The sequence below is a fragment of the Halichoeres trimaculatus genome, unplaced genomic scaffold (assembly GCF_033239565.1).
Source record: "Halichoeres trimaculatus isolate MK-OKI-2021-1 unplaced genomic scaffold, fHalTri1.1 fHalTri1_scaffold_9, whole genome shotgun sequence".
Classification (NCBI taxonomy): Eukaryota; Metazoa; Chordata; class Actinopteri; order Labriformes; family Labridae; genus Halichoeres; species Halichoeres trimaculatus.
The window spans coordinates 27,622,324-27,641,876 of NW_027437188.1; the positions used below are offsets into that span (position 1 = coordinate 27,622,324).

At 41.5% G+C, this 19,553-nt stretch overlaps 1 protein-coding gene and 1 long non-coding RNA gene across 4 annotated transcripts in view; one reads left to right on the forward strand and one right to left on the reverse strand.

The window, feature by feature from the left end:
• Positions 1 to 19,553, reverse strand: part of nbeab (neurobeachin b) — a 227,917-nt gene that overhangs the window by 90,661 nt on the left and 117,703 nt on the right. For 2 of the 3 annotated variants that reach the window (XM_074680125.1, XM_074680126.1), the window contains exons 27-33: positions 18,661 to 18,768; positions 17,671 to 17,839; positions 15,402 to 15,840; positions 8,759 to 8,916; positions 7,492 to 7,615; positions 5,621 to 5,748; positions 1,229 to 1,290 (exon numbers count right to left, since the gene is read on the reverse strand). In XM_074680125.1, the coding sequence (XP_074536226.1) occupies positions 1,229 to 1,290; positions 5,621 to 5,748; positions 7,492 to 7,615; positions 8,759 to 8,916; positions 15,402 to 15,840; positions 17,671 to 17,839; positions 18,661 to 18,768 (1,188 nt within the window). The remainder of the gene's footprint in view (positions 1 to 1,228; positions 1,291 to 5,620; positions 5,749 to 7,491; positions 7,616 to 8,758; positions 8,917 to 15,401; positions 15,841 to 17,670; positions 17,840 to 18,660; positions 18,769 to 19,553) is intronic. The other variant, XM_074680127.1, reaches the window with a different exon arrangement.
• LOC141798264 (uncharacterized) lies at positions 376 to 8,765 on the forward strand. Its single transcript, XR_012599135.1, has 4 exons — positions 376 to 694; positions 7,517 to 7,621; positions 8,182 to 8,341; positions 8,452 to 8,765. It is a non-coding gene; the product is annotated as an uncharacterized LOC141798264 (long non-coding RNA).

The window sequence follows — 19,553 nt, forward strand, 5'->3', positions numbered from 1 at the left end:
ACAGACAAACAAACAAACTCACCCAAAAACATAACCTCCTTGCTGGAGGTAATAAACAGCAAAAATTAGCACTATCACTTGAAAAAGTGGGTCAAACAATAATACTTGCATCATTATGTTTAGTCATATTAGCTTGAACATAATTGGATGCATCACTGATAGAACACGATTTGAATAAAATGCAGTGGATCACCCCTTTAAAAGGTTCGGGAAGGACACCAGGCTGTACCGTCCAGTTTCAAGGCCTCACTGTCTGATCAATATCTCATCCTGGGTTTCATCCCCAGAGCCCCTAATGGCAGGAACCTCTGGAGCCACAGTAATGCTATCTGTGAAAGGAGGGAAGGACTCAGACCCTTAACAGCATGCTGACGCTCTCATCTGCAATAAATCCCCCGGCTGGAAAAGGCAACTTCTCACAGATACTCTACAGACAGCAAAGCAGCACAAAAAGGAGCCAGTCAAAACCTTCAAAAGAGGGTCTTTTTTCGAGGAAAGCCCCTGAATAATGGCCTCCATATAACAGAGGCTGAGCTCCCTGCAGAAGAGGGCTTTGGTGTGCGGATACCATGGAGCACAGATAGAGGCAATCTGCCTCCTCAAGGCTCGGGCCCTGCAGTCTGGATCCACAAAGAGGCACCAAGTAATGGCTTCCTTATGGGCTCCCGATGCAAGACTGATGGGCTGACAGAAGGTATGTTAAATATCTCCTGTTCTAACTGCTACATTGGGGCTTTGACCTTCTCTAAAACAAGAGCTTAACAAGAGATTCAGAGGGTCAGCGAGGAGGTGATCAGTCACTAGCAGTGTTGCATGAGGTGGGGCTCGTTTTCTAAAAGAAGGATCAGGATTAAAGCTCTAGGGTGTAGTGAGACAGTCATGGGATTCTCAGAGCTGTGTGTGTCTGAATACCTTCACTGAGTTTAACAATTAGCTTGGGGGATATTTTACAAAAGAAAAACACTGAAAAGGGAAAATGTAAACATCCACCACACTAGCAGTTTTTATGCATTCAAAATCTTATTGTACCATCATCAGTTTGTCCAATTGTGACCTGATATTCCCTTCGAGATGAGACCATCCTTCACAGATCTCTTACTGACAGGAAAAATGTTTTCAAGAGCGTCAGAACAGAGAAAAGCATTCAGAGAAGGAAGACTGAAGGAGAAAGACAAAGAAAGGCTGGGAAAGCGGGTTGTGATAAGAGGGAAAAAGGAAAAAAACTCACCTGAGAACAAAGCAGCATAACAAGCTCCACTACCGAAGTGCTTGACTTCATACACACTAGACCTGTAGAGACAAAAAGCAAAGAATGAAGTTAATTTTTAAGTATCCTTTTAATCAAATATCTGTGGGAATAAAGAGGATGTAACTTAAGTATCAGATATAAGGAAATGCCTGAATAAACAGCCTATAATACAGGAATACATATTTACAAAGCTATTGGGATTTCAGCAAGTAGTCAACAATTTGCAAGCCCATAAATTCTGCTCCCAATGTACTGATCCTCAAACTGGAAAAATATATTTTACAGATAGGATGGGCCGAACAGATGCACACGCTTTAATGGGAGCACCTCCTCCACACACATCTTACTTCACACATGCACACACACACACACACACACACACACACCTACAGAAGTGAACACAGACATTCACAGCTTCTGCTCTCATCTCCATTCTGCAGACAGTGAGCTGCAGAAGGCAGACAACTCTCTAATGAAACAAGGGCAGGTGTGAAAAGCTCATTTGCAGAAACAATGGCTGCAACTGGTCTCATATCCCGCACCTCCAGCTCCTTCTGTTGCACTTGGCGGGAGCCATTAAAGGTGCAGTCATTAGTAAGGGAAAGAATGCAACTCTCCAGGACTCATTATAGGCTGGCAGGAGTGGAACTCTGCACCACACAGCTGCCTTTGTTTCATGGATTTCAGACTGTCAATCAGGAAGAGCGCCAGATATTCTTGATTTGAGATTTCAGTAGCAGAATTGTGTTCTGTTGTGGGAAGAGTCTATGGGAAGAGATCATAATCTCAAAATGTTTTGCTTCATATGATACTTGTTAATGTATCCGTTAAGAATCAGAGTGACATGAAAGTCTGCAAAAGACATCTGAACCCATTCAGAGAAGACCTCTGTGGCCTCTGCTGTGATGGTGTCAATGAAATGCTTAATTTAGCCACAGTGCTAATCATCTGTGTTTACTGTTGATTAAAATTATATTCATGATGAAAAATCTGTTCCAACTAGAAAAGCACTCAGAGAGCGCAGACCTCCATCAAGCATTTGTGACTGTCATGCAACACTTTAGTCCTACTTTAATGTTATACTTCCTTTCAGCAGACTGTCTGCTGCAATTTGGTGTTAGTTGCAGGTTTGTACGATAATTTGTTACCTGACAGTGTTGATAATTATGATGACCTAGTACATATTTTATATTCCAGATTTGTCTTGTATTGTTTTGCAATCCGACCATTAATCATGGAGTTATATACACAAATGGTTTAAATGGCCCTATCTCGCAACAATAACAAATCCTTAAAAAAAAATCCTGGAACCAGACGGTGATCCATATCAACTCCAAATTTAATCACCTCTTCCTAGTCCAATTTTTAACATTTCCTGAAAATTTCATCAAGATCCTTTAGTTACTTTTTTGAGGTATGTCATTCACAGACAAACAAATAAACTGTCCCAAAAATATAAATTCCTTGGTGGAGGTAAAAATGCTAGAAATACAAGTCTGATGCCATAAACAGGATTAGAAAAAAAGGGCTAGCATCACATCTGTTCATTAACAAGTAAATAAGAAGACACTGTACCTTTATATACTAAGACCAATAAAAACAATGTAAACACTCAATGGCACAGCTTGTATAATCAGTCTAATATGAGCCAGAATGTGAAAAATCTGAAACATTGGACAGACAGATGTTTTCGTCGTAATGTTTACATCGTCTCCATTCAACAGCTCGGACTGTCGGTGGGAGCGTATTGTAAAAACTCGAAGAGGATGTGACCCTTCTCTTGTACACCGAGTGCCACGGCTGACCTCTTGTTATAGCTGTGACATGCTAAGCCATAAGTCAGTCCGGTCTGACACAGGAGTCAGGTGGCCGACTGACCCTGGCCTTGTGCTGGTAGACAAACTAAATGCATTCTATTTAAACACGGCCTGCCAGTCCCTTCCTGTAAACAGGGCAGGGTTAAGCCACGGGTGAATGTGGCATTGTGGGGCAATGTGCCGGCAGACTGGGCCACTCAGGGGACAGCCAGGAGCAGGCGGCAGGCATCACAACAGCAGCAGTGTTCACACGCAGGCCTTGCCCACCAACTCCAAGTGTAAGGCTCAGGGTGCACTCAGCATAATTGCCGCAGTGACCACATGTCTTCAGGGGGGTGAAGGAGTAGGGTGAGGCAAAGGGGCACACAGGGCACAAGGGGCTCGACCCCAGGCAATTTAAGGAGTGATGGATGGCTGGTAATTACTGGTAAATGGAGCGCCTTTGCACTACAGCACAGTATTTCAACTGTGAGCCTGGGAATGGCCGGCAAGAAAAGTAGGAAGGGAAGGGGGAAATCAGTTCAGCCATATGACACACCAACAGGAGCGGGATAAAGTTTAAGATTTGAAGTAAAACCCTATGTTTGTTTTTGTTCCATCAACAGTTTCTAATCCTTGTCAGGGTTCACTTTCTCAGACCCAGACAGGGTTAAACATGTCTGGTGAGGAGCACTGGGGCCCAAGCTGTCTATCTACGACCTTGTTTGTGGGGTTAGACTCTCAGCTCGGCTCTGGTTTGTCAGCTTGGTCAGTCCGCTGACAGACTTTGAGTGAAAGGGTAACAGACATATTCACACTTGTCAAGGCTTTGCTACCTGATTTTCCATTCCTCTCCCTGGGGCTTGACTCAGTAGCCTTAGCCACATGCACACCGCATACCCACATGGCTATTTACATATGTGTATGGCACATGCATGATGTATGGAGGAAGAACTGTTTGCAGACCTGTGGGCTGGAATGGAAACATTTAAATGAGAAGTTACTATGACTTAAAATGTCGTTTTAATGACTGTGAACAACGACTTTACTCATAAATTCTCTGATTAATGTTTTAGGAAATTAAAAAATAAGTAATGCTAAACAAGCTTACAAAGATATACTTTTCTTTTCATGTTTTTTTTCATTTTTTTTCAGTTTGCTAATGAAAACAAGGTGAGTGGGACATAAATGCTTTCTGATATTACATTATAAAAATGCAGTAAATAGATAAATTCCACGTGTAAAGGTTACTGTTGGTGTAAACATTACACAGATAAACTCGACTCTGAGAGGAGAAATGTGTCAGGCAACTTCTTTCAGGATCCAGCTTTAATAAAGTCACTGGAGTGCATTCCTTCAGCCTGCTGTCATTCTCTGCATCCACTGCTGAAACTAATATAGGTTTAGATTACAGTTAAAGGAAAAAAAAACTTTGGCAGAAAGAAAAAGAGGAAAGGCAACGATATCATTTCACTCTGAGCAAACTGCAAGTCAGGAGACTGCAGGCCACACTTATACTCTGCACTGAGCACGCACACCCTCAGTCACACACACCAGCATGTGTTGGTTTTGGTGGCGATGTGTTCCTGTGAATAGAAGCCAATAAAAGAGTGGCAGTATACACACACACATGCAGGCGAACAGTTCCTGAGGGTGGCAGAGGCAGCACTGTGAGCGACTGCCAACCCGAGGCCTGACGAAGGCACTGGAAGCCTTCATACAGGCACCAGGAAATACAACCAGAGCCCAGAGTGGAGTGCAGCTGAAGGATCACACACTTCTGCAAACACTGTGCACAGCTGAGCGAGTCAGACTAAATATATGCAATGTGACTGCCACGAAACTGTCAAAGAACCATGAGGCTGTGAGGCTTTGTAAAGACTTTTGTCTGTTCAAGGTCTGTGTTGGACTTCCAGTACTTTATCACTTAAACATCACTCATCTGAGTTTTATCTGAGACATTAACACTGAACCAAACACCGCATGGAGACCCTGCAATTTATTTTGCATTCCTTGGGTTTTGGACTGGACTTTGCAAAAAAAAAAAAACACAAATATGATGTTTGACATTGTTCGACAAAAACAAATTATCTGCCAAAAGCCACATCCAGGAGTTGATAGTCCTATGCATAAACAACAATAGACCAAACAACAGAAAATCCAGTTTTTGCATCAGGCAACGGGGTGAGAGGCTTTCTTAGTTTAGAAACTAAAAATACCTTCAGCACAAGGCAAAGGCCACAATCTATTTAAACATTCATTTCATCGTGACATTTGTTGTGACTGTGAAACCCTGATGTTTATAAATACCACATAGAGGAATAATTCTGGATACATGGAATGAATCACGAAGAAGACAAAACACAGGCACGTCACAAGATGAGTGAAAGAGGGAGCTGATTTAATCCAACTGTGACAGACCCCTAGATTGTGTGCAAAATAGTGACTTTGCTGTTAACACCTGGCACTGTGTAGGCATCCATCAGTGAGTCAGCCAGAGGACTACATGCAATGACAGGGTGTTGGAAGCAGGGCTTCACCCACAGCTTGAGGAATAAAGTATGAACATCTTTACCTTCTATTAGCAGCTCCTGACCATGGCTGCCCAGCAGGGTGCGCGACAGGAAAGGTGCAAAGTCCACAAAGGTCTCTCTCAGCAGGGGTGCCACCTTCTCCAAGGCCCTTTCCAGCTTTGTAGTAATGCTGTCAGAGAAAATATATCCACAGAGGAAGACAATGAAATGTAGACTCCTGGATCAGAAAAATAATAAGAGAAAGAGCTGTGACCCTTCATTGAGGTTAAAGCAGTGAGAGCCTCACAGTTGACCCAGTGCACACAGCTAACAGCTGAAAGTATCGAGCCAGACAGAAGGTAACCTGGACATTTTAAAGGACACAAACCAAGATTATCCATCACTGCGTGGCAACTGTCACTTGTGGTTACCATGAAATCTTTTCCCTGCAAAAAGACGGTCGCTAGTTGTTTGCACTTTCTTGTGACATGTAACCAGGCTTGCACAATCATAGTTTCTCTACCCGGCAGAGAGAAGTTCCTTATCTTCTCCACTCTGTCTACATGCATCTACCTGACATTATCTAAGCACCTCAGAAAAACTCTGAACTGGAGCCATGCAGCCATACAACTCCTACTGCATACGCATTGAGATAGGACTCAAGCTGCAACATATCTCTGTGTTCCTCTGTGTACACAAACAGATAGCAGGAAACATGAGGACAAGGGAGGCTTGTTTCTCTGCTTAAAGCGAGCAGAAAGCAGCAGGACTGAAAGAAACACGGAGAGAAGAGAGAAAGGGTCTGGGTTAGGATATGTAGGAGTGTGTAGTGTGATCCGACTTCCCGCACCCTGGGAAAGCACAGCAGAGGGGTGACAGACTGGAATAAGAAGCAGGGAGAGAGCATTGTTGACTAACATAAATATCCTTGCCGAGGACACTGGCCTGCATCTCTGGAGGCTGCCTGTAATCCTGCCTGGAGGGTAGAGGGGTTTAGCTTGGAGGGTGTCATTTCCTGGTGGGGTGGACATGGGTCCACTTCACAAGAGGCACAGGGATCAACAGAAATAAAGAAAAGGAAACAAAAAAAATGTATGTCTGGAGGTGATCCTAGACCGAATAGAATTTTTTTAAGTTTCATAAAAAATGTATTTATATTATACTTTTTATTGCACTAGATTATATAAGGCACTTCAGATATGGTGTTTTTCCTTTTCTAAAACATTAGACATCACCGGGCTCTGCAGCGAGATAGTACGATCATTGACTTCACAGTTACGCTAAGTGATGGCAGTTACTGCTGCCATGGCAACTGATCTCTATTCTTCTAGCAGAGCACAGTGAGGTAGAGAGAAAGTAGGGGATAGTAAGATAGAGAGAATGAGAAGGAGACAGTGTGAGAAAGAAAGAGATGGAGAAACTCAGGAAGAAAGACAAAGAACGAAAGAATGAAAGAAAGAAAAAAACAGAGACGGGATGAGATGACAAAGAAAGAGTGAAAACAGACCTGGGTTTTCATCAGTCAGTCAGAGAGCAGGACTACGAACCTCTGTCACAAACTATCAGAACAAGTCAGGAAGATGAGCCAAGGTCAAAGCAAATGTTCACTCACAGATCCAAAAACATCTTCCAAAAAAAAAAAGCTAACTTCACAAAAACACCTCAGGTTTATGTGTAGCTTTTAAAAAAAGGTTCAGACAAAAAGTGAAGAGGTTGTGGCTATTATTTATCAGAGACAAGTGGTTAACAAAGTCCATGAGTTGAAAGAAAAGGCAAAAAGTCAGAAATATACTCTCATTTAAAGGCTTAGCGCATTTGAAAGATGAGCTGCACACACAACTGAGCTAGCTTTTCATGTAAAACACATGATTTAAATAAAGCACATTAACAAACATAGAATCAGCATGTGTGAACTGACGGGGTTTGGTTGTACCTCATGTTTTCCACTGTGTCCTCAGGCATGGGGGCCACCGTCTGCACGGCAGGCAGGTTCTTACTGGTGGCTCCGTTAACAAAACTGGAGGAAGAGGAGGCAGAGGGGGCTGCTTCAGTGGCTCCTGCAGGTGAGAAAAAAAAGCACATTCCTGATGTTTCTAAATCAGTTACATTCATGTAATTCTCTGATAATGGTGTACGCTTAAAATAAAATCTGTTTTCAGCTGAATAAAAACTGATTTTTTAAATGACAAGAAAGCATAATGAAATTGATTTTTGCGAGGTTTAACATATTTTACAAAGGCTAGGAAGTTATGTAATCAGCTGTAATCTGTCTGACATTGGACTTCAAAGTTCAGACCAAAGCAAACAAAAGAAAAGACTTACAAGCCATGAACAAGTCTTTCAAAATCAAACGTCCCCTAAGCTTTTTCAAAGTCACAATATTTACAAACTAATTTATCAAAATGTCAGCACCTACGTTTTGGATATTCAAGTGAAAATCAGTGTTTCATGACAACAGTATTTGAGAGGTGACACAGCACACGCCCAGGTATTAAGCTGTGATAAATGTGTCTGAGAAAAGTTCAAACCGGAGTGTGTGAGATCATGAGTGTCTGGGTGAGAGCCTGTGGCTTCGGCTGAAAGCTCACTTTGACTTGGATATATTTCTCACATTCCAACACAGGGGCTTGGAGAGGACTCAGAGAGTTTCTTTTTAATGGTACACATTAAGAGGTGTTGGAGCTTCTAATGGTTCTTGGTGATAAGTGGCTCCTTTCAGAGGCCCAGACTGCAGGAGCCTTGAGGTGGAACCAGTGTGATGCAGTAGAGGCAAAGAGAAGTCGGTAAGGTATTAATGACACAGCAGACGTGTATCCATACTCTTTTCACTGTTTTATGATGTTTGTTTTTGTTTATCTTTCAATGCATAGTTAAAATTTGACTGTCGTTGCAGGAGAGATGATTTTATTTTGCAGTGCAAAAAGTGCTGCAAACAAGAAGGAAGGTAAAGAGGGCCATCTAGTGGACACAGCGAGCCACTGCATGGACATCCAACATGATCACATGACCCAGCAAAGGGAGAATGCTTTGTTTCTATTCTTGGATTTTTTTTTTTTAAAGGAGGAAATGGCTGTGCTGCAAATATGAAACCAAATCAAGTGCCCCTAATAGCTCTTCAATACCAACATTTAAAAAACAAGCCTCGTTACCTAAATGTGGTATTTGCACGGCTAAATTCAGTACCCTTGTGCATGACCTACCCGTAGTATTGATCATGCTTTTGGGGGTTGCAGAGGAAGCAGCAAAGATGTTGGGGGTGCTGCCAGCTGTCAGCCCAGCAGAGGTGCTGCTGCCGCTTCCCACTGTGTGAACTGCCAGGCTGCCAGGGGAGGTTTTCTTCACAGGAACAACCACACTCCTAAGGGAAGCACACACGCAGAGAACATGCCTCAGCCACAAATACATGAAAAAAATACATCTAGAAATTAAGTTGAGCTTAACAGCTGAAGCCTTTACTGATGTAAGAAAATGTTAAATACAAAACTGTTGGCACAGTCTGCAGAGTGATGGGTTAAGGATTGAAGCTTGGGGATTTGGGGAGTTCTGCAAAAAATGTTCCCTTTCTAAGTGCTTTTGAAGTACACTTGTGCCTCAAAGGTTTCTTTGTTGACAGTTTGCGGTGGATCAGTTTGTGATACTTTTATACAATCATGAAATCAACCTGACTTAAATTCTTAGTAGAAAATTATGATTTAATAAGGTTTACATCTAATAAGCCATCTGTAAGGCAGGTTGGTGAAGAAAAAAAAATCTGTCAGATCAAATCAACTCTGGGCAGCCTTATTATGACAGGGGCTTTCTAGCAACATTCCCGTGAAAAAACACAAAACAAGGAATTCCTAGAATTTAGATTTTCCAGTTAATTTTCTAAATCCCCCTTTCTAAAAAAAAAAAAAAAAAAAAAACCCTCTGACCACAGCTTAAAAAGAGGCAAACTGTATTGATCTCCACAGTCTCCTGACTGCTTTCAGGCACTGCCAACATGAGTATGCCCAGACATCGGTCAGGACATATGGAACATAAACATCCTGACCTGTAACTCTGTCTTTCAGCGAAACACATGCACACACAAGCACATGAGAGGCTTAACTAAATAAACCTCAGGGTAAGAGACCAGCCAGCCAGCCAGCCTCTACACTTTCCCTTACATCTGCTTTCGCCAGAGCCAACCCTCTGGAGGATCAGCTCAGAAAACCCAAGATCCCAGAGAGAAGTCCTCCAGAAGCAATTCAACAGATGCCCCTGACTTTTATCCAACAAGGCTTTAAATGCTGCATTATTACACTTAAGTGACTGCATGAAGAACTAGTACTTCTTCTAACACTAATAATAATGTAAAAAGGGATGCTAATAAAGATATAACTTCACATCACCATATGACAAAGGAAGAAAGTCAAACATGAAAAACAATCCAGAATTTGGAGAATAGATGAGAACAGATTGTTGGTATCACATCATGACTCTCATTTCATCTGCTGATCTATATTCTGTCCATTTCCAGCTCCTTGTTGAGGATGAGTCCCAGGCTATGTTCCCATTGTCTCCGCTTCCAGGATAACAAGTACGCATAAACCACTTCACCAAGAAAAGGGGGTGCAACATCAACACAGCAGTATATGAGTGCCATGACTTCCACTCCAGATGAAAGAAATGCCTTTAAGCTGAAAACTGATGAGTTTCATTGAAGATGTAATCGTAATCGACAAAGTTTATTACTGGAGTAGCAGATGAATTACTGTCACAGAAGAATGACATGGTGACATTTCCACATCATGCACAAATAAGTTCTTAGCCCGAATAATTTAGCGTTGTAAGCTTTTCCATTGAATGTGATCTTAATTTTGCAATAAATCAATCAGCTGATGGCTCAACGCATGAGAATAATTGATAAAATTGTCCGAGATAATGTCCTAGATGACTCAGTGACAGACACCGGTTTGAGGGTGAAACGCTGATGAGAGATGTTTCTGAATTTGGTTTCTCAGCTCGAGTTGCATTATAGAAGAAAAGACGTAAAGACACACACAATTTAAATTATTTCTAACACCAAACAGCCAATCCAGAGTTCCCTCAACAAATGTTTGATCTGGGATTTAGCGCCGTGTTCAATTTCAGACCTGACTGGTGCGCCAGTTAGACCCATGTCTCAGGCTTTATGTTAACGGTTCATATTCACTGATTAAGCAGCTCATTGCATTAGCATCTTTTAAATGTTTTTACTGTGGACTGATTCAAAATGACTCTCAAGTGACTGACCTGCCATCTTACATATTTTCATCTGGTGAAGCAGTTTGGACTTGGTAGTCAGACAAACATTAACCTCCAGCAGGACCTGAATAAAAGTGAGCAGGCCACACAGTTATTTTCATATATAGCATAATAGCGTTTAGTGTCACAGGAGGCACAAAAGTTCCCCTCCACATGTCCTCACCTGCGAAGGGATTCACATGGCAAACAAAGACTGAACAAACTATAATAATAACAGATTTTTTAATGAAAAAAGCAGCTTGACTGGCTCGGCCAAGAAGGCAAGAAGTGGGCAGCTAAGCCCAGCCTGGCCCCCCCAATGATACGCTGCTGCTCAGATCACAAAAATGAAGAAGAAATCAAGAATAGCCCTACCTTCCCCAAAAAGTTGCTAGAGATTAATAAATACCTTTTTGTATTTTTTTTTGTCTTTTTAAAGTAATTCAATGGCATCTTTCCAGAAAAATGAATATTTGATGATAACACTGAACTATTTTTAAAGACACTCTTGTTCAATTGTTTCATTTTCATATGGCCATGGAGTTTAGGTCGTCCCAATTCAAATTTTACCAATCAAACAACTGAAAAGAAATTGTTTATTGCAAAAGATTTTCAGATTATTGTTGTTTTTTAAATCTCTACCTTATAAAACTAAACTAATGGGAAAAAGAACATTTAAAAACACATTTATTAATGCTGACATAGTGCGGAGTGGCCTCACTCTTATTTGCAGACTGAAGCTGTGAAATGGAAAAGCCCAAAGCTCATGAATGAAACATGTAAAGGTAAGCTTCTGGAGGCTTGAGATGAAAGATACACTCATGACCCCATGTAACAGTGCATGAAAACACACACACAGACACACGGGCGCACACACGCTCCCAGTCCTCCAGACCTCTGTTTGCAATCTGATTGGCTGAGGATTAGAGATGATGCAGTGAACTTGGCCCTGCAAAGGCTCCCTGACAAGAAAGAGGGAGAGCTTGTCCTTATCGGGTCTGCAGTTGGCCTTTGGGTCTGTGAGGGTGCCAGATAATGTCCTGTCCAATCTCCGGCCGTTACTCTGGGTGACACAGGCCAGGTCTCTGCTCTGTCACAAGCTAAGCCTGCTGTCATCTGGAGCAAATCCCTATCCTTCCTTCCCAAAACAACAGAGTCTAACTGTTTTATGTTGCTATAATATCCACAATCCATCTCATAGATTAAGTAAAACATGCTGCTCTCCAAAGAAATAGGCTAAACTTGGCCTTTATGTAAGTCAGTTTTTGGGAGGTTAGCTTGGGTTACTTGTCCTTCCAAATTTCTCAAAATCATCATTTTAACATGGAATTTCTCAATCTCGACCCATTTACTGATACATTATACAACACTAAAGACTGAACTCATAAACGTAGCAGCATGTTTTCAAAGAAGCAGACCAAAATAAACGTTATCACATTGGTAGACTGGGAAAGCTAACCAAATAGCATCATCTCTTGAGATTCAGCTTCACAGATAGCGACTTTCATTTATTTAGAAGATCTGCTCTCCTCTGTAGAATCTCTGACAGATATCAGAGCATCCCAAGAGTTTTCTTATGGTCAGCAGAGGACATGAATTTAATCTTGCTTTCCAAACATTATCCTGTGCTTTCATCTTCCAGGAGGAGACCAACCATCTTTTTCCTGCACAGCTAGTGTATCTGGGCCTTTCCGTTACATCTACAGGATGCTGATAAAACATGAACCTCTTTTAATGAATAATTCATTCACTGAGTGCTCATGAATCATGTATAGATTATCTAGCACATATCTTATTAATAGAATTGTCTTAATTGAGTTGCAGAGAATAAAACAAGGATTAATCTTGGGATTAATATTAATGAGCGCTGCGGCTCTGGAAGATGACTGCATTGTAAAAGTACAACCAGCGAAATATTCTCTTTATAATTCAAACATATTGTATAGAATTTAATTTTTAATTGAAGTGTAGTATAAAAAGATACAAGAAATAGTAAAGGAGAACATGCATTTTCAATTCAAACCTACAGTGGGAGAAAATCCAAAAACACATCGTAAAAATACAACAAAGAGCTAATCTTTCAGCATTTTTGGGGACAAGAGGAAGAAAAGGCAAGAGGAGAACAAAAGGAAGAGAAGGTTTTGTTTTCCTGTTACACAATTCAAGCCCCTCGTCCATGAAGGTCTCTAGTAGAGGGGAAACTGTGATGAGGGTTTCTGTGCACTCCACTTTAAGCCATTTTTTCTCTCCTTTCTCTTTTTTGATGTTGTCACTCCTAATCTATTCCCACCCTGACAGACAAATGAAAGGCCTGTCCATGTCTGGCAGCTCATTTCGCTGGCAGGCGGCAAACAATTAGACACAGCAAATACAGGCAGGAGGGGGAGTGACATGAAAAGCAGGAGACAAAGTTGTATATGTGGGCAGGAGGGTTTGTGTGAAAGCATTTCAAAAATAATACACTTTGCTGTGGCGACTCATTTCAGGCTGCCAGTTCCCATTACGGCTGTGAGCAGTGAGGGCGACAGGGCTGGCCACGGTGTGGCGTGAGGCCGCTTCTGTTTAATCTGTCATCAACACCCTGGAGACCCCCACCCTCTCAGCTGTCCTCTCTCCCCACACTCCTTCATCTCCTCTCCTATTCATCAGGCTCACCTTAGCCCATATCGGCAGCAGTATGCATTAAAGAGGAAGGGAGGCCTCATGGTGACTCAGTGTGTCCTCTACTGTCGCTCTGAGGCCCACCAGTGATTAAACAGACACACGTAAACTCTTCCAAAGCAGTGGTGTCCAGAGGATTGGAGGAGATTTTTGTTTGTGTTAAACCACCTCAAATCACTTCCAGGGAAATAATGATTTTCAAAACTTTCCCAACCGAAGGAGACAGGGATCAGGGGGGAGCTGAGGCATGAAATCCCTGCAGGAGCAGGTTTGTAAACTCACAAATCCAGAAAGATTACTGTGTGGTTTTATCTAATCCAGGAATGTAAATAAACTGCAGCAGCGCCACACTGCTTCTGAGACCTTTCCAAACACAGGAATTCCTTGCCATGGGGGACGAGCACAATGCAAGTGGCTTGAAAAGAATAATGTTCTGCATGCTGCTTAGAAAGCATTAGTGGCACTCTGGATAACATGGATAAACCCAGAGCTCAGTATTTTACGGTCATTTGATAGAAAGAAGACACAAATAAACACACGCAGCAACAGCTTTCCAAAGAAAATTATGCTTTCAAAGATCTGCATTATTCTGCTGTTATCTTTTTTTTTTGGCTTCGATGAAGTTATTTTTTGTCTACCTTTCCAAGAAACAGGTAGCTTGCTTTAACATCTGTAAAGATAACAATACATATTAGAAAACTCTAATCTTCATATCTGAACACGGCTAATGTAAAATTAATGTTGAATTCATGATAAAGTTTTCAACACTACATCTGTACAATAGCACATGAAAGTGTGTCAGACGATGGAGGATTAAGGCCATGTTAAACAAAAGAAAAATAAGAGAATAATCTCATAAAATTACAAGAATTTAGTCATAAACTGATGAGAAGTTGTTATTTTGGTCTTTAGCCAGGCTATCAGAAGAGCAACATAGAGCATGTTGTGAAGTTGTACTTGAGTATAGCTTTCACAAATAATTTGGCAAAACAGCATAACTTTGTGATAAGTATTAGGACCCTGAAAAGATAATGCTAGAAACTGGTCTTAGAAAAGCCTCTGTTATATATACACTGCCCAGCCCAAAAAAAAGTCACCACCAAAAAAAAAAAGATCACGCACTCTAATATTTCGACACGCATTTGCCTTGGCATTATTTCTATCCGGTTCTGCAGTGTCACAAGATTTACTTCCATCCAGTGTTGCATTTATTTTTCACCAAGATCTTGCATCGATGATGGTAGAGTCTGGCTACTGCGCAAAGCCTTCTCCAGCACATCCCAAAGATTCTCAATGGGGTTAAGGTCTGGACTCTGTGGAGGCCAATCCATGTGTAAAAATGATGTCTCATGCTCCCTGAACCACTCTTTGGCCGTGCCATCAGGGAAGAAAAAAATCCATTGATGGAATAATCTGATCATTCAGTATATTCAGGTAGTCAGCTGACCTCATTCTTTGAGCACAAACTGTTGCTGAACCTAGACCTGACCAACTGCAGCAACCCCAGATCATAGCACTGCCCCAACAGGCTTGGACAGTAGGCACTAGGCATGATGGGTGATCACTTTATCTGCCTCTCTTCTTACCCTAATGGCCCATCACTCTGGAACAGGGTCAATCTGGACTCATCAGACCACATGACCTTCTTCCATTGCTCCAGAGCCAATCTTTATGCTTCCTAGCAAAGAGAAGCCTTTTAGCCTCCCTGATTGCTGACTGACTGTGGTCAGACTCTACCATGAGCAATGCAAGATCTTGGTGAAAAATGAATGCAACACTGGATGGAAATAAATCTTGTGACACTGCAGAAGCTGATCAAAACAATGCAACAGCCAATGTGTGCTGTAATCAAAGCTAAAAGCGGTCCAACAAAATATTAGAGTGTGTGACCTTTCTTTTGGCCGGGCAGTGTATCTACTGATGTCACTTTCTCACCTATCAAAAGAGTGAAACTGCATAGGCAGCATGGCCTGGGCCTGGGCCTTGGCAGTAGGGTCTGGGTAGGTCAACGGCTCCAGTCCAGCCTCCATGCCCTCCACTGGAGCTGCTACCAGGCTCTTCAGGATCTCCTTTACATTGATGCCCCTCTTGGGCTGGCTGATGCTGATGATAGAGGAGGGCGATTTCAGGGACTCCACGCTGGGTGATTCAGTCAAACGCTCCTGGGACTTCTTCACCTCTGAGGACAGTGTGGATATGAGCTCGCTCATGGCGTCCGGCCCTCCCATGCCGTGGTCCAGAGCAGAGCCATTCAGGACACTGGCTACCTGCTCATCTTCGATTCCAGAGTCTGTGTGGGGGAGGGAGCTTTCCATGTTGTGGTTTTCAAAGGGCCCAAAGTGATCCTTACTGCTGTTGAATACCAGGGGTGTTTCTGTAAATTAAACACAAATGATCACACACAGAAAAAAAAGAGAGGGAGATTTCCAGCTGGACAAACATCAAAATATCAGGCAATTATTTATAGACAAAGCAAGGCTGAGAAAAAAAACAAACTTGCCCCCTTTGGTGCAATCTGACCTCTTCAAACCTTTGACAAACAGACATCCTAAAATCAAACCTTTTCATCAGAGAAACTAGAGCTATCTTTTGAAATGCATATATTAGAAATATCTTTCTTTCTGGATAAATTAGCTATGTGTAAAAACCTCTGTCAATCCCTCTCCTCTTTATTGCTTAACATATCACACAAGCAGTATTTACCATATTTAGCCTTCATTATGCTTTCCAAATTAACATAAAATCTGTCAAGAGAGGTAAGCAATGGGGGTATAAAACTCAGTAATTCATTGCCAAACAAAAATGAATAAAACTGCATTCCAGAGCTCTCTTTACATTCATCGTCAAAGAGTAAATTTAGCTTGTGAAGAATGAGCCATGAGGCGACGCAGCTTCTTAGATCTCTCTCCAGAAGCTCTGCTCCTCTGCTGAGATTATCTCCCTGTTATTCTCCCTCTATGCTAATAAAACATGAATCCTTTTCTTCAGCTTCCTCATGCCTAGAGCCTCAGGAGGCAAACCTATTTAACTGATTAGAAACAGTGACAGGAGTCAGATTGCTGCTCCATTATTCTGGTACATGGTATATTATACACTGAGGTAGATTGTACTGTATATTCAACTACATTACATTATGAAAATATTTTATGTAAATAACATGCACCAAAAATCTTTTTCTTCACTTTTTGAAAATGTAGATTTTCCCCCAAATCAGCAGAGGTGCCTCTCTGATTCCACTGTAGTTCATTTTTGCCCTCTGTTTACCTAGATGCAAGGCCAGCCAGTTATTAATATTCATCACATGCCCCCTAACGAGGTCAGCAGGGCCTGATTTAGCCAGCAACTAGTCTGGCTTCCTGGTCTATCAGACATTCGCTTTCCACATGCCGTCTGGAAAAATCCCCTATTTTCTGGTGAAATTTATGAAGGCGGCAGTGTGCCTTTCTCCTCCTAGCAACCTCTATGATCCCATTCTCCTCTGGTGGATTGCTTGCCTAATGGGCACTGACAGATGGGGCTGAAAATAGCAAGGCTGGCTCCACTGCCCCAAAACCCCACAGTAGTTGGTCAGCATGCTGCTGCTTTCCCATCTCTCAACTTCTCGTCGCTCATCTCCTCTTTCTTTGTTCTCTGTGTGTCCCGAGTCATTCAAATAACACCTCCATAGTTCCTGTGGCCCCTCCTCTCTTCCTCATGTTCCCTTTACTTCCCTCACCTTTTGTCTGAATGGAAGTTGATAAAGTATGCTCGCTCGTGCATCTCCTAAAAGCAGGTTGGCACCGCATCAGACATTTCTATAAACCTTTGTAGGCAGCCACTGATTTCCTTTCAACTGACTTAATGCATGATTTATGACTTTGAGCACAAACTACCTTTCATTTCAGAGAGAAGGATGATGCCTATTCAAGTTCATAACTACCATCTCCAGCCTCAGTCCCCGATTGCTTCCACATTTAAATTCTGCGTGGTGCAATTAGCAGAGCTCATAAATAAATCATATTTGAATCAGTGGAGAGCGGGCAGGGTATCCCTGTTATTTTTCTGAATGAGCTCTCATCTGAGCCACCAGCGGTGTATCACAAAGGAGCAGGGACACTCACACATTAGACTTTTTTATGACACAGTGACTGCAAGTTTGATTGGAGGAAGAATGGATAGAAGAGGAAGAGGAAGAGGAAGAAAGGTAGGGCACGGCTGTCAACACCTGTGCTGGTTGGTGAGTTGATCTCTGGACGCATGCCGCGTCCTGATTGGCTGATTATTCTTGCAGTCTCTCGCTGGGGCTCCAGGATGTCACGGTACTTAGAGACCATGAGGACAGAGATAAAGTAGACCACAGCTAAAGCAAGGAACTGGGCCTGCTTGCTGTCATCCTGTGAAGAGAAATCACCACACAGTTATGGCACTCACTATTTTGCTGGGTCTGTTCAGCATCATACGTGGTAAAATGGCAAAAATACGTAAAATGCTGCAATTATATATATATATATATATATATATATATATATATATATATATATATATATATATATATATATATATATATATATATATATATATATATAATTTTTTTTTTTTTTACAAAATTAGTTAGGGTTGAAGAAGCTATATAAAAATAACTGTGTCTCAATGATGACATTTTAGACATTGTAATACTTTTTCTGTGTGTTGAAAATTCAGTGTTTTGGGCTTGTCCTCAATCCAGGTATTTTAACATCCCCTCAATAATAAAGCAATAAATGTGCTAAATTCATTTAAATCTTTACTCTACATTTCCTCATAACAATTTTTTTTTAATTCATAAAGTTTATATTTGTTCAATTAGTTCTATTTTTAATTAATTAATTTGTAGTTAAATATTGCTGTCCCTTATACTTCAGTCATTACCATTAAACTCAACATTTTACAGACTAATTAAGTTTTCACAAAAAATTACTGACATTGTTGCATGCTATTTAGCTGCTCCAGGAACATCCAAGATATGAGACAGGAGCCTAATTTTTTGACGCCCCTATATGTGAGTAATTTGATCTTTATACACCCTGATGTGAGAGTATGTATTTTAGCACAGTTGACACTTAACCTTTTGTGAATTTCCTTTTACCCAGCACACCAGTCTATGCAAACAGACAAAACCTGCTTTCATCCTCTCCTTGCAGCGAAATCTGAAAGTTAAACGCATGCACAAACTTACCACGTCACGAAACACCACAGCACGCAGTCGATTGATGTCCACATCCTGCAGAAGGCGATCAGGGTCCTTGATGGGAGACAGGTTACTAGGGACAGTCTCTATGGCTGTCTAAGGCAGAGAGATAACACAATATGACATGCTACTCTGCTCAGTGGAAGCCTCAGTCACCAGTTTTTTGCATCTACTTTTCTTTTTACAGGAATATGAGGAACTGGAATACAGCTCAACTACCTTTTTATAAGAGGGGCAAGACATGCAGCAAGTGGTCCAGGCAGGGAATCAAACCACTGACCAAGAACAATTGTGATAAATGTCATGCCTTGATGGCAAATTAGTCCAAAAATACACCATATTTGGTCTGATATTCATCACACTTTGTTTGAAGTTCTGAATATACGTATTGAGACGGGGCCTTCTCTGATTATCCCTGGTACATCCGGATCATCTATAAAACTGAGCAACACAAAACATGGTTTTCTCTCTTACAGTCTTAAAACACCGGCCAAGCTGATACTTTTGCCATGGAAGAATGTTTAAGCCCCTATTTTCAAGATGTGGCTAAATGACCTAACTGAAACGCTCCACTTGGAGATGATAAGAGATGTTTTACCAAGACCTGGATGCCCCCGATATCAAATCTTGCTACCATAAAAACCAGAACAGTAGATAATTCATTACACACAACTAAATATATCTAAAGATTAAAAGTGCATAAGGGAAGGGCTGAGATGGGAGGTGGAGGGAGGGAAACTATGACTTCAGGTAAACTAAAGACTGGAGGTCACAGTTGTATTTTTGTTCCCATATTTGTTTGTTGTGTCACTTATCTCTATGGATATGAAGAATAAATGTAAAAAATATATATTTTCATTTGTCTATCTGTTTAATTCACA